General features: G+C 38.3%; 1 protein-coding gene across 3 annotated transcripts in view; it reads left to right on the top strand.

The window, feature by feature from the left end:
- Positions 1 to 14,795, top strand: part of ENOX1 (ecto-NOX disulfide-thiol exchanger 1) — a 303,179-nt gene that overhangs the window by 44,123 nt on the left and 244,261 nt on the right. For 2 of the 3 annotated variants that reach the window (XM_090258345.1, XM_090258343.1), the window contains exons 2-3: positions 5,274 to 5,417; positions 6,253 to 6,390. In XM_090258345.1, coding sequence (XP_090114471.1) covers positions 5,405 to 5,417; positions 6,253 to 6,390 — 151 coding nt within the window. In that variant the 5' untranslated portion in view covers positions 5,274 to 5,404. Of the gene's footprint in view, positions 1 to 5,273; positions 5,418 to 6,252; positions 6,391 to 14,795 lie in introns of those variants that run through there. The other variant, XM_090258342.1, reaches the window with a different exon arrangement.

The raw sequence follows: 14,795 nt of genomic DNA, 5'->3' as shown, positions 1-14,795 counted from the left end.
GGGGATTGGGGCGGAGGAAGAAACTGCTGGTCTCTCAGCAGAGTCTGCTTGTTTAAAGGTCTCCCACAGTCCTAGAATCTCCACAGACTCACCCACTTTGGGAATGAGGGCCAGGGCAGCAGCTAGAGGGGCGCCAGCCTGGTGAGGAAGTGAGAGAGGCGCCTGGAAAAGGGGAGAGTGCTGGGCAGGCGGCATTGTTCCCTCTCGGACCCCTCCCCCACATATAGCGCCACAACGTGGTGAAACAGGTTACCCTGTACTGATGAATCCCTAAGGCTCCGCCCCTTACAACGTAACAGGAGCAAGAGCTCTACCTAGGACACAGAAGCAAACAAACACAGGAGCCTGTCAGAATGAGGAGGCAGAGAAATATGGCCCAAAAGGGGGAACGGATCAAGGTTTTAGTGGGAGAACTACGTGACAAGGAGATAGCCAACCTAACAGATAAGGAGATAGACAACCTAATAGATGCAGAATTCAAAACACTGGTGGTAAAGATGCTCACAGGCTTGACAGATATGCTTGAGTATGACAAATGCATAAGAGACATGAAGGCTATGCTAAGTGAAACAAAGGAAAATCTACACAAAACCAATGATGAAGGTGTTACAGCCATTCATTGATTTACAAGCTAAGAAAACCTGGCCCAGCTCCTTCCCGTAGCCCCTACCTCCCCTTCTGTATCATTGTGACTTGATTATAACTCTTATGTTATATCTTACAGAATGTCTGGCCTTTTTACAAAGATAATTAATTTACAAAGAATTCGACCATGACTAAGAGGCTGCAGCTGCAGCTAAAAATAACCTATGGCCTTGCAAATCTTTGTTCCTCTTACAACACTCCTGCAGCACTGTCCTGCTCACCCTGCCACCACCCCACCCCCCACTTCCCAAGGCTGCTTCCTGCCAAAGAAGAAACAAAGAAGCAAAGCCCTATATAAACCCTGCCCTAAACCCCATTTGTGTTCGGTGCCATTTTGGAGACTTGGTCTCAGCCCGACCGCCGGCAATAAAACCTCTCTTTCTCTATTCACTGTCTTAGAGTGTTCAGTCTTGCCTCTGTAGCCGCAACAAAGGGAAGGACACTGGGTTTCAAATCAATGATTGGAACATAAGGAAGAAAGAAGCAGTTAACCAGTCCAGAATGAGGAAACAAGAATTGAAAAAATGAGGAAAACTTCCCAAATTTTGTGAAGGAAATGGACATACAGGTCTGGGATGCACGGAGGGTCCTGGGCGAGCTGGACTCAGAGGGGACCACACCAGGACACATCATGATTGGGATGCCAACGGTGAAAGATAAAGAAGAGTCCTGGGGACAGCAAGACAGAGGCAGACAGTTACCTACAGGGGAGTGTCTATAGGACTATCAGCTGATTTCTCAGAGGACACTTTGTAGGCAGGAAGGGACTGGCAAGCAGTATTCAATGTGATGAAAGGTAACCTGCAACCAGGATTACTCTATCCAGCAAGGATATCATTTGGAATGGAAGGGCAGATGAAGTGCTTCCCAGACAATGTGAAGCTAAAGGAGTTCATCATCACTAAGCCATTATTAAATGAAATGTCAAAGGGACTTACTTAAGAAAAAGAAGTTCAAAACTATGAACACTAAAATGACAACAAAGTCACAACTATCAACAACTGAATCTTAAAAACAAATTCCAACTAAGCAAATCAGAATAGGAACAGAATCATGGGTATGGGATCATTTGGAGGGCTATCAGTTGGGAGGAGGGAGGGGAAGAAATGGGGATAAGTGCAGGGATTAAGAAGTATAATTGGTTGGTACAAAATAGACAAGGGAGTTTTAAGAATAATATAGGAAAGGTTGAAGCCAAAGAACTTATATGCATGACCCATGGACATGAACTAAGGGGTGTGGGATTGCTGGAGGGAAGCAGGGGTACTGGGCAGAGGGGAGCAAAGGGGAAAAAAATTGGAAATACTGTTACAACATAATAAAATTTACTTTTAAAAAAAGAATATTAATCTTTCTGTTAGACTATATTGCAAGTACAGCAGAACTCAGATCATGATATTGATAATATAGAAATAATTCAGAGTGCTTTATTCACAATGAAGGCCATAAGACCTGACTGCCTTCAATTTACCTACTGTTCTCTTTTGGGGAAAAGTCAGCCTCAACTCAGATCCCGTCATTACAATATTGCCCCATCCCCAATGGTCAAATAAGAAAATGTCAGTACGAAGACTTCCTAGGAATGAGTTTTCTTAGCAGTCTAAGTCCACAATATCTGACCAGAAGGTGGGTCATCAGTGCATCCTTTGGACTGATGTATGAACAAAAGGGGGAACTGTGTATAAAAAAAAGCGGGGGGTGGGGTGAGGGGGGTATTATATGGAAAGTAATTTCACAGGGTGATCTGATCATTAATTCCTAACTGGGCAGGTCATGGTGGGTAGTTATGTCACAAGCCGATAACTTCTTTAGTGAAAGGTTTTAAGCCAGCCCTGTCCATTGTTCTGTGCATCAGGGTAACATAGCTTTGAAATACCGTAACTAATACACCTCCAAGTGCATAATGACCCTTGAGAGAGCACATAATCTTAACTATCCTATAATCCAAACCCTACCTTGCTTTCTCCAATCTTCCTTAATTTCAAATGCACAAAATCGGTTATAAAACTATTATTCTCTGGAGCATTTGAGATCTCTCTTTCCAGCATATGTTGTTGGTTTGGCTCAGATAAACTGTTACAAAGATTCTCTTTAAAAAACACTAATCTTTCTATGGTTTAAAAATAAGAAAACTAAGGCAGAGTAATTGATTTGAATGATAAATTAGGCATTATGATCTTGAATCATTTGAAGAAGCAAGTATTCAATAGGAACAATAGATGTTAGCAGAGAACAAAAATAGCTCTTGTGACTATTCATAAATTACTATATAGTAATTAATTAAAAATATCACCTCTCTTCCAAGCAGAGTGATCGACTCAATTTTAATTTTTTTTAAAAAATTGCTTGGCATCCTTGAGACTATTGGAAATGCCTAAGATGTGATAGAATTTACCTTAGAGTCACCATTCAAAGCATTGGATTGGGAGATTGAAGAGATATAATAAATTTAAAGTCACAACGTCTACTTGTGGATAAATTCAGATTTGCAAACTACATCCTGCCAATGAAGCAATGCTTTTTTTAAAAAAATAAAACAGTAGCAGTTTATTAAGATGGGCATGAACAAATGTTCAGATAGGCAGAAGCTGTGGGCCTCCAAGAAACTTGATACCCTTTTGTAAGACCATAATCACTAAGGTAAAAACTACCATTGGAACAGACATCTACAGATCCAAGGAAAGCTAACATTATCCCTAAAACACAATAGCAAAAAGGCAAGGTGAAACAAAGCTGGTTGGGCAGAACTCATAAAACCTACAGAGTAAAGGGATGTTCTCCAATAGTGTTCCAGAGCTGTAGACTCATTGGACAGAAAAAAATTGTGATTATTGCCCATTTGGGAAGAGCTTGAGCTACAAGGAAACTAGTTCACTAACTTCATTTGGGGAGATAAGACAAATAGTTACTTTGTGATGATCCGAGAGGACTCTACTACAGGGTCATTGAGCAAAATAAAGGACACATTTTAGCCTGACTCTGCTTTGCTGTTCTGAAATGGTTGGAGGTAGAGAGAAAAAAATTGCCCTGAGGCTTCATCACAGAAATATTGCTGGTGTATGGGTAGCTAAAGGGCAGACATTTTGGTTAACTACATATTTATGTCACTGACTTTATATTATATGGTAAGGATCTCTTTGTCTGATGACATCATTCCCTGAGGTAATTGATGCACATATATAAGCAAGTTCTGAATTCATTTGGGTAATAGAATTTAATTGCAAGGTATAAAATATTTGTCTCGAGTACAGTTTGCTCCCAAAGTTGGAATGATTCACTACTGCATGATGATGTTTCATCTTTCTAACAGGCAATTAGAAAAAAATTTTTCACTATCTCACAATCCCTGCTAGTTGAGGGCTAGGAATTTGTGGAGAGCATGGGAACAATTTGCTTATTATCCATCCATCCTTGAACTATTGAGACCTGAGCTTCCATTTGAATTAACTTATACAACTGGCAATAACTTGTTCTTTGACAGTACAGTATTCAACAGGATACTGATTATTGCATTTAAGAATCAAAGAAATAGAAGAGAATACTATAAAAGGGCCAAACTTTACACTAGATACACTGACAAACAGACTGTAACATCTTACTCTATAAGATCCATTGACAGAAACATGGTTTTTTAAAAATTCTCAATTTATATGTAAATAAAAATAATTATTTAAATTTAATTGTTAGATCAAATCTACTTAAAAGTCAAATTTCTCACATCACTCATCTAAGTGCAGTATTTTTTATCATACAGTTTTGAAATGGCAAAAGTGCACTTAAAACACATATGTATGAATGTTATGTTTTTGCATTTTTAAGGATGGTGAGAAGGCATAGGATTTTATAAATAGCATGCTACAGAGGGGCCCTTTGTAACTTTATTTAATATTTTATTGTTATTTTTTTTGTTAGAAATGTGCTTTGAAAAGTCTAATTATATATGTACATAAATATACACACACACATATATACTATGCAATCCTAGGGAAAATTATGGCCAGTTAAATTTATCTTTCCATAGAACTAAAATAAACAAATGCTTTACCTTTGCATTTTGTTTGTTACCCAAATATCCTCTAGATCTTCTTTGATGGGCAGCATCCCATCCTTGATTTTTGCCTTTCCTGACCATTGTGATTTGGGTGCAGTCCTTTACCAGTCTCATGGTGAATAGATTCTTGCTTTTTTCCCCTTTTTCCTACTTCTTTTTCTTCTCTGAATACATTTCACAGATGACTGTCCTCCAAAATAACAACATCAATTAATTTTTTAACTTAAAAAATTTGTACTTAGCTCTGAGTCTGCCCTCTCCTTTGACGTGTAGTGTGTGGAAGAGGCTGTGCAGGGACTGATAAGCCCCATTTGTGAAGTCCCTTCAGTAGGAGGCAAGGCGCTTGCTGCTCTCACAAATGGGCTGTTTATTCATCCAGCCCTGGCCCTAGGTGGTTGAGAGTTGACCCACCCATCTCAGAGTGCTCTGAAACCCAGCCAGGAGACAGCACTATTTCCATGCCTATGACTGGAAGTTGTTCTTTGCTGTTAGTTTTTTAATACATGACTGTTTTCCCTTGAAGGCTTCCTCAACATACTATTGTGGTTTTTCACCACACTCCTTTCCCCTTTTGCAGAATCTGATGATCTCCGTGGGGACTTTGAACTCAGCCTTCCAAGTGCTTCTGCCACCCAGGATGCTCGTAATTCAGCAGTAGATGCCAGTGGCCTTGAAAACATCACCCAGTGTCCCCAGCAGCTTCCTCAGATGATGGCTGCAGGTAAAATGTTGGTGGTCAGCCCAGGACAAAGCATTTTGAATTCTTAGTGGAAAAACTTGACCAGCCACGAAAATGTGCATTGAACCCAGAGCCTGGGATCCTTAAAGAAAGCAGGCTGTGGAATAAGTGAACATCAAATAACATTAAGTCTAATTTGACATATTTTGTGGTGTATATCTGTTGGGTTTTTTTTTTTTTTTTTGTTGTTAGCTCTGTGCTATTTGTTTTTATTATCATTTATTTGTTTATTTTGTTTTGATGAAAGTCTACGCTTAAAGAAATATTTTGGAAAAGTCACTTTAGGCAGACACCTGCATTTTCTGTAAAGGGTTTGTAAAGGAGGAAATGCATTACAAGGTAACATAATAAATTCAGTCAGGACCAGTTTCATGACTTGACAACTACTCTAGAGATTCTGTTAGCTAAAGGTATACATGCCTCAGTATTGTACTCAGAATCAGATGAATATATTTATTCTCCGTCTACCAAGCCAATTGACTTGTTTTACCAAGAGAGTATTCCTGCTTTGCCTCTCAGCCTTGGAACTTAACTAATATTGTTTCACTAGGAGAAGGAAGTGATTCTTCAGTTTTTTCCAGAGGTACTTCCTTAATGGCATTCTGTGTATAATATAAACTAAATATCATTGTTTCCTCCCAGAATGTATTCAAATAATCTTTATGTTTGAAGAAAACATTGCTATATATTACGTGATTTATTTTTTCGAGGTTTGGGAATATGCTAAATAAAGCTTCACATCTCTAGAAATGTGATTTCCCTGAAAACGCACACCCTTGACTGTTGGCTCTAAGTCATTGTTTATTTTTCCCTGCAGCAGCCGATGGTTTGGGGAGTATAGCGATAGACACAGCCCAGCTCAACATGTCCGTGACAGATCCCACAGCCTGGGCCACCGCCATGAATAATTTGGGCATGGTTCCCGTGGGGTTACCCGGACAGCAGCTTGTGTCTGGTAAGCTTTCTCCTGGGTTCAAAGCTGCAGTGCCAAGGGTGGAGGTGACAGGTGCCTGGTAATCTCCCCAAACGCAAGTGTTGAGCATGGACTGTGATTTATGTTTGGGGTGTGTTTGGCAGATTGTGCTTTAGATTCTTTCCCTCATCACCTTGCTCTTCTGCCTAACAGCTGTTCTCAGAAAAGAAAAAAAAAAAAAAAAGCCATATGCAGTATCTATCATCTGCAGCATTGCAACATCAATTTCATATTTTAAGTTGGTAAACAGAGGGCTAATATTTGCTTTTCAATGTGAAAAACTCTTTCACATACCTTACACCATTTCATTCCAGTTTTTTCTTTGACATAGATGGATACTTATTGTTGTTGCTTTTGTTAGTATTCTCATTTTAAAAACAAGGAGACAGAGGACCAGAATTCAGGTTACTTTAGCAGCTCTGAAGTGGCAGAGCTAGAAATCCAGCTTGACTGACACTAAATCCACATTTTCTTTTCACCACACTTTGGAATCATAACACAGTGTATTCAATAAGTAAAATGTTTAGAAATGTCACAAAGTAGAATGTCATCATTTAATTAAATGCATACTTATTGAGATTTCCTATGTGCCCTCTAACAAGAGCTTTGGGGAATATATATATATATACATATATAAGTGTCCTTGAGGAGCATGTCTGCCTAAATTGAAAAACACAGCAACAAAAAAAGAGCATAAAAATAATGTGTTGAATCAGGTGTTAAGGAGTCGTTCAGGCTAGTAATGTAGTCACTTCTAGAAAGATCAATTACTGAGGCTCTGAGAAAGATGTTATCAAGAAGAGAAGACTAGAGCTATCTGGAAACATACATAGGATTTGCACTGTTCACTTATTTGTTCATTCATTCAACACATATTTAAGGGGACACTGTCCTGGTGCAGGGACTCCAGCATTAAACAAAACAGGGTCCCTGCCCTTTCAGAATGTGCAATGGAGAGGTGGAAGTCAATTATAATACTAAGTTCCATAACCCAGGCCTGTGTACTTTGTGTTGAGTTAACCAAGCATTTAGTTTCTCTTTCTCTTTTTCTCAATAATAGCCATAGTTGTGAAAGTTTAACCTAGCTGTAGTAAATTATATATAATTTTGTGCATGTGTGTACACATATGCATATACATGTATACACACATACATATGCATATATATTATACATATACATATACAAATATATACATACTTCTTTTTAAATATGACAAGAAAGAAAGAACATGAGGATGGGAGACAGGAAAGTGGGAGACAGAAAAAAGAAAGTCAAAGATTCATTTATAAAACAACATATTTATTAAGATATTTATAAAATTCTCCACAATGTTATAAAAGTCATGGAATTGAAGATTAGTCTGCTGTGAGATATGTATGTATGCACATGAATGACATTTTCTATGGTTTGAACATGTGTTACCCAGATCCCTTTTTCCTAAAGGTAATCTACACAGATACTTGCTTCTAATAACTTGAGAATAAAGATTTGTATTCGTCTACCCACATTTTTCTACATTTGCTACCCACATAATTGAAATATTCATATAGCAGAAGTTACTTTTGTCTTCACCTCCCACTTTATTCAGAAAATGTTGTGTGTCTTCCAGAGCAAGCCACACCTCAATAATTCATTATTTTCATTATTTTATTTATCATTTTGAGTCTTCTGATATTTTAACCATGGCGAATTTATGATTTTCTCAGCAGCTTACCATATAAAGAATTACGGCCCTGCTTGTTATAGAAGATTTACCATACCTGCCCTGAATTATGCTCTCTGTTGCCTGTATTAGTCAAACTGCTTAAACTATGTTTGAGCCTTTCAGGTTTTCCTGGGAGTTCCTTCTTTGTTTCCCAACTCTGCCAGCTGAACTACACTGTGCTTGTTCTCAGTGCTGCCAGCAGCAGAGTGTGCACTGTCTCTGGAGTAGGTTCTGTTTTATTTGATTTGTTCATGTATTTTCTTATATTCCTTTTTCTGTGCAAATATTTTAATCATATTAGATATAAGATATTCTCTATGCATTTTAATACCTTATTTTAAATTAGTTTTTCATTTAAGAGTTTTATGTTTAAAAGTTATAAAACTCCATTGAATAAACCTTTCCTAGTTTATTTAATTATTCTAGTTTTATATTTAGGCTCTTTCCATGTTTTCCCTCTTGCTAGCCAGGTTACTTTGGAGAAATTAATCTCTTCAAGCATATAAAGGCATTTCACCTTTTCTGTAAAGTTATGATTGTATATCTTTCATGGGACTATTGTGAGATTTAAATAAATAAACACATAAAATACAGCTATGTATTTCTTTCCAGCATAGTCAGAGAGTCACAGAATGCTGCTTCTCACTCAGTGTTCGAGCTGCCACCCCTGGAATTCTTCAGTGAGGCTGTAGAATGTTAGAGGCAGTCTTTAATGTATCAGAAGGGATTTAAAGATTATTTAGTGCAACGTTCCTTCCAAGAAATCTCCTCTAAAACATCTCTGACAGGATTATGGAGAGGCTGGATTTTATGAGCACTTGACTTTCTTCCAAAGTTTCTGGTATTTCTGTGACCAACTACTCTTCCCATATTAGTTAAGATTAAACTGACACTAAATCCCTTTCCTTACTACTTCTTTTGTTGTTGTTGTTTATTAAAATTATTAGCAAAGCAAGATATACATTTTTCATATTCTCTGATTTTATCAAAAGATTTTCCAGGGAATGAGATCATTTATTACATGCCTTTCTGAGGTATAATTTTAAGCTCCCACAATTACACTTCCATTTTCCTCCCACTTCATCATCCAGATGTTCTTCACCACAATTCCATTACCACTTTTAGGAACTTCCCTTTTACCTTCTACAATATGAAATTCTATTTGAGATCATTACATTGAAGTTGTTTATTTTACCCAAATAAATTTTACCCTAAATCCCATATTCCAAAGTCTTGGTTTATCTATAAGATATTTAACCTCTTACATTACTGTTTCATATTATTTTATTTCCCATATGTTTAATTATGTAAAAATTTTTACTTTTATTCTTTGTTGATTTGTTCTTATAATCAATACCTTGTGCATTGGCATTGTCAACTGATGGTTGTTGGTGCTGGCATCAATTCAACACCAACAGGGATCCCCAAGTTGAGGTGGGGTGAAGAAGGAAACTTTATTCAGTGCAAATAACTCAATTGTGATACTGGCTGTTAGGAGACCCTGGGTCCAGGCCCCTCACCAGCTTGACAGCTCTGTTGTGCTCTGCTATTCTGCTCTACTCTGCTCTGAGCAAGTCTGCTCTGCTCTGCTGGTTGGCTCTGCTGTGCTCTGGTGAGACACCCTTGGTGTTTCATCTCTGGATTTCAGCTCCATCCAGGGAACCACAGTCTTTAGTTTTGGATGGAAAGGGACCATGCACTCCCAGAGCCAGAGGGGAGCTGATTTATAGAGACAAAAGTCCCTGCCTTGGTTCCTGGTTGGTTCATCCTCATGCAAATGAGGATTCTGAATTCTCCTCAAAGTTTGACTGGTACAAAAGGCACCGTCCTGATTGGTCAAAATGGAGCTGCTCTGTTTGGTCAGTGAAGAAGCTAATGAAGATGTAACTGTGCAGCTCTGATTAGATGGGGAACACCAGTCCTGATGATTGAAATACAATTCCAGGAACTCCTTTGTAAGGGCAGACTCAGATGGCAGAAACACAGTGCAGGCTGGCAGTTCAGTGCAGGCTTCTCACTGAGGTGCAGTTTGCATGAGATGCCCCTGTGTAGAAATGGCTAATATGCTCAGTGTTTTAAATTTGAGCCCAGTTAGACACCGAGAGCTCTTTTTAATAGGTATCCTCTTTCTTAAGGTCCAGGGGATAGATCCAAGTTTTTTAAAATGGTCTATTGGACCATCAGTGTCCCAAAGTTGTTGTTCAGTAGGGCAGATGTCACACAAATATTTACATGGCCTAACAACTGTGGTAAACAGTGTTTAACTCAAGTACTGTATTTTTCACACTATAAGACACACCTGACCATACAATGCACCTAGGTTTTGAGGAGGAAAACAGGAAAAAAAAATTCTGAACCAAATGGTGTACTAAAATATTTAATAAAATATAACAGAATAATATTTCAACCATGTAAGTGAACAGTAGTCAACAGTGATATTAAGAACCACCATCACTGCCATTAACAAATGAGGAGAGACTTTAAGGTTCAAGTACTCTTCTAGTTTTCTGGGAACCCCAAGCATTCATCATCACTAGTGTCAGAATTTATGAAGCTCAGTTGCTCACAATCACTGATATCACTTTCTTCGCTGTCTTCATACTGACCAGATGCCCTGAGATTCAGCAGTAAAGTGGGACATTCAAGCATCCACAGGGGTTTTGTGTGGGCCCACCGCTTCCTCTTCTAATAGCTGTTGCCACTGCTGACAGGTCAGGTAATACACATCCCAGTCTGTGACACAACATTTGCTCCATAAGACACACAGACATTTCCCCCCCTTTTGGGGGAAAAAAGTATGTCTTATAGAGTGAAAAATATGGTAATTTACTTTCTTTGTGAGTTTCCTGAGAGCCTTTACTATGCTAATGTGCAAAGGGTAGTTTCAAAGAATCATATCTAGTATATAGGATTGCCCAAAGTTAATCTAGCCTTAAAAAAATCTAATAGCATCTCGTGAGACAGTAGAATATAGCCATTTAAACGAAACTTTTCCACCAGTTGTGGAGATCCTGTTCCACTACTATCCATCTTTCTCTGCCATGTTTGATATCTTCCCTATGATCTAGTTTACAATTTTATTTGTGTTTTCACTGAACAGTGTCACTGCATAATCTCAAGTTTCAAAATAATTCTCTTGTGGTCAGGTGTTGCCTAAAGCCTTCCCCGATTTCTATGATCACATTGTCACTTTCCAGGAGCCCCCACCTCTGGTGTCATAAGCTGAAGTCCAGAATATTAAATCCTAAACTTTAGCTGAAATCCAGAATATTAAATCCTGAACTTTGATACCATCTGTGTGACCAGCTGCTCCCTTCTTATATACACTGGCTTCTTTTCCAATGTTATAATCATCAACTGGAAGAGCTGAAAAGCAGCAGCTGAGTCCCCAGGTTTTAACTTTCTTGTCCAGGCCTGCATCACAACTGGGAATACTTTCTGGATGTATACCCTGGCCATGAGAGTATACCTTGCTTGTCTCTAAACTTTCTGAATTTTTTTCCCCCAATGTCAGCAACCACCTCGTAGCTGTTATTGACTTTAGGTTGACATGTATCTTTTACCCCCAAATTTCTTAGCATGTCATTTGCTGCATTTCAAATACATTTTCTGAAAAAGCATCACACATCCCTATCAGCTATGACTGGGCTATATACAAGACAGAGCCACATGCTTTATCAGGGACTAACAGGGAGCCAACATAAGAATGCCTTTACTCTTACAAGTATTATATATGTGAACACTTTGAATTTTTCCTTGGCTCATAACCTTGCTGTTTCTTCAGAAGATCTGAGTTTCCTGTCACCATCTCTGTTCCCTGCCACTCTGAGAAGAGCTTATCTTTGTAACTCATGGGGAGGCTAAAATGGGTTACAGTCCCCTGTCCACCCGCTTCCTCCTGCTCTCCCATTCACTAATGCTTCCACCCATTTTAATTCCATTCTGCTTCCTTGAATATTTTTTCTAGTTTTCTTCTTAGGTTGTTTAATCCTCTCAGGAGCACCTTTATCCTCTTTAATATGCCCAGATTTGAAGAGGCATTTGTTAAATTCCTTCATCTCCTGAAGCATCACTCTTTTAACTGGGATTTATTGAGCCAGACGCAGTGCTGAATACTGGGAATATAATTCATACATCTTACTGTCATGTTTTAGAGACTAGTGGGAGAAACAGAGAAGAGTAAATAAGCAAATACAAATCAACATGATAAGTGGTTCTGCTACTAACAGATAAAGGGTGCTGTAGGATGTCACTGAAGAGTGTTAAGCAGGGAAGTAGTATGATAAGAGTTGTATTTTTTACAAAGCACTTTTGTAAGTCCTACAGATAACTAATGTGAGTGTGGAAAGGTTGGTGAGGAGGAGATTGGATGGGGAGGGGCACTGTAGCAGTTACTCAGATGAGAGATAATAATGGCAGTAATGGCAATAATGATCATGGCCGTGGAGAAGGAGAGAAGTGATGGAATCCAGGAAACATTTAATTATAGAAACAGCAGGAATTAATGACTGAGCCCACATCAAATGTAGGGAGAATGGAGAACCAACAGTGACTCCTGGGTTTCTCACTTTGGAAATTGTGTAGATGGCGGGGTCATTTACTGAGATGGGCAAGGCTGGGAGAAAGGACAGGTAGAGGAAAATGGTGAGTTTCTTATTAAATGTGTTGAATTTGAATACCCAGTTGAAAGAAAACATGCGATAGGCAGTCACATGTAAGGTTCTAGAGCTCACAAAAATAAAAGGTGGGTGGGGTGGAGCTTTGGCAGCCTCAGAACATAGATAGCCCCTGAAGATCTTTGTACCTTTCTCTCCTGGCCACATTTTGCTGTGAAATTAGAAATAGATCTCTAGCTGTCACTCAGGTGTCAGCCTAACCTCCACTTGTGTCTTCACATATTTTTTCTCTACTTCCTCTCTTTGTCCCACTGGATTCCTATCCATTACTGGGGTTCAAGGTCTGAATTAAGAGAAAAAGTCCTAGATAAAATGAATGTAGTCTAGGATTCTCTACTTGAATCCATCTCATCAGCTCTCAGAGACATTCAGATGGACTGTCTGTTGATAAACCATTCCAATTACTTGTTTTTAAAAATAGCAAACTTCCTTTCTTTAGTCCCCTCAGATATTAATGGTGACATACTCTGACACTGGAGTGATTAAAGGGATGCAGATAGCTTGGTTTATAGTTGTTGTGTTCTCTATAATAAAATGCTTAGAGTCCTCTTTTGTTTTTATTTTACATCTGTTGAAAGATTTCTCATTATCAAGTGTCAGAAAACAAATAGGATCTTGACTTATGTTTCACAATTTATGTATCTGATTTCCTATATTCTTGACAGTTCTGTTACACTTTACAGAGTTATTTACCCTTTTCTCCCCAGGACATTAGGACTTGTTTATTGGTATATTCATTCATTCACCACAATGTTACTGGAAGTTCAAAATGTACAGTGTATTTTACAAGGCACCAGAGACTTACAAGGTAATAGCAATTTTACACAACAGACAGGTGATATTCCTGTAGAGAATATATATTTCTAAAGAAGCAGATGTTATTCAAATAACTATGCAAATTATTATTTAATTATAATTGTGGGGTATTATGAAAGAAGGGTGGAGAAGCCTAACTTAGCCTGGGGGTATTGCAGGGAGCTCAGAAAAGGCTCCTCTGAAGAGGCAATATTTAGGCTAAGACTGGGAGGATAAATTACAGCTATCCAGATAGCAGAAGGAAAGAGCAAGAAGAAAAGGGAATTTGGGAAGATAATTCTAAAAGCAAAAAATGTCCTCTGCAAAGGCCTGAAGTGAAAGCAGCTTGGTTCCTTTGAGAAAGTGAAAGATAGGTATATGTGGGCAAGAGGTCTTGGTTAGGTGGGGTTAGTAGAGTGACTGGGGCCAGATCTTTCCTGCCAAAGTAAGGACAAATTTTATTTGATGTGCAAACTATGGAAGAATTTTAAGCAAGGAAATAACCTCTGACTCATGTTTTCTAAAAATTACCTGAGTTGTTTAATAGGAACTGGATTGAAGAATGGCAAGAGAGGAGTCTGGGTGTCCCTGATGGAAGTCCACAAAGAGATTATGGAGTAGATGGCCTAGATATAGCCACATGGGACTGGAAATTGAGCACCTACTATGTGTCAGGCATTGCCAAAGGTTCTGGGAATGTAAATGTCCTCCTGGAGCTTTCATTCTTGTACTGTGTTTATGATGTATGTGTCTACAATATTTCTAGAGATATGAGAATTTGGAGAAAATTGTTTCCAAAAAATATTTGCTTCTGCCTGTACTGTGTACCACATAAGATAATTGACATCTCTTAAAACAAATCAAGATTCTTAAATAACCCTTCATAAGTGACAACAACCTATATCCTTGTTGGCTAGAGATGTTATAAAATGAAAGTTCTTTTCAAATGTTAGTATAACATAATATAGTAATTTGAAATAGTTATATTTTTCTTCCATGGAATGTAGAATATAAATATAACTTCTCTGAGTTTGTCTATAAAGAGGGAGATAATATCAATATCAAAGAAGTATTGCAGCTTTCAGAATTGGTAATAAAAAGTATGGGAAATATTGCAGGGATCCAAGCATTTTAGTTTTCTTTGCCCTCACTGGACAGCAGTTTAGGGAGAAGTATGGAAGGGGAAAAGAGGGACCTTGGATTACTCCCT

Source organism: Furipterus horrens, unplaced genomic scaffold, assembly GCF_987537825.1.
Source record: "Furipterus horrens unplaced genomic scaffold, mFurHor1.1.pri manual_scaffold_12, whole genome shotgun sequence".
In the NCBI taxonomy this organism is placed as follows: domain Eukaryota; kingdom Metazoa; phylum Chordata; class Mammalia; order Chiroptera; family Furipteridae; genus Furipterus; species Furipterus horrens.
Note: the sequence above shows the minus strand (reverse complement) of the source record. Positions and strands in the feature narration are given on the sequence as shown.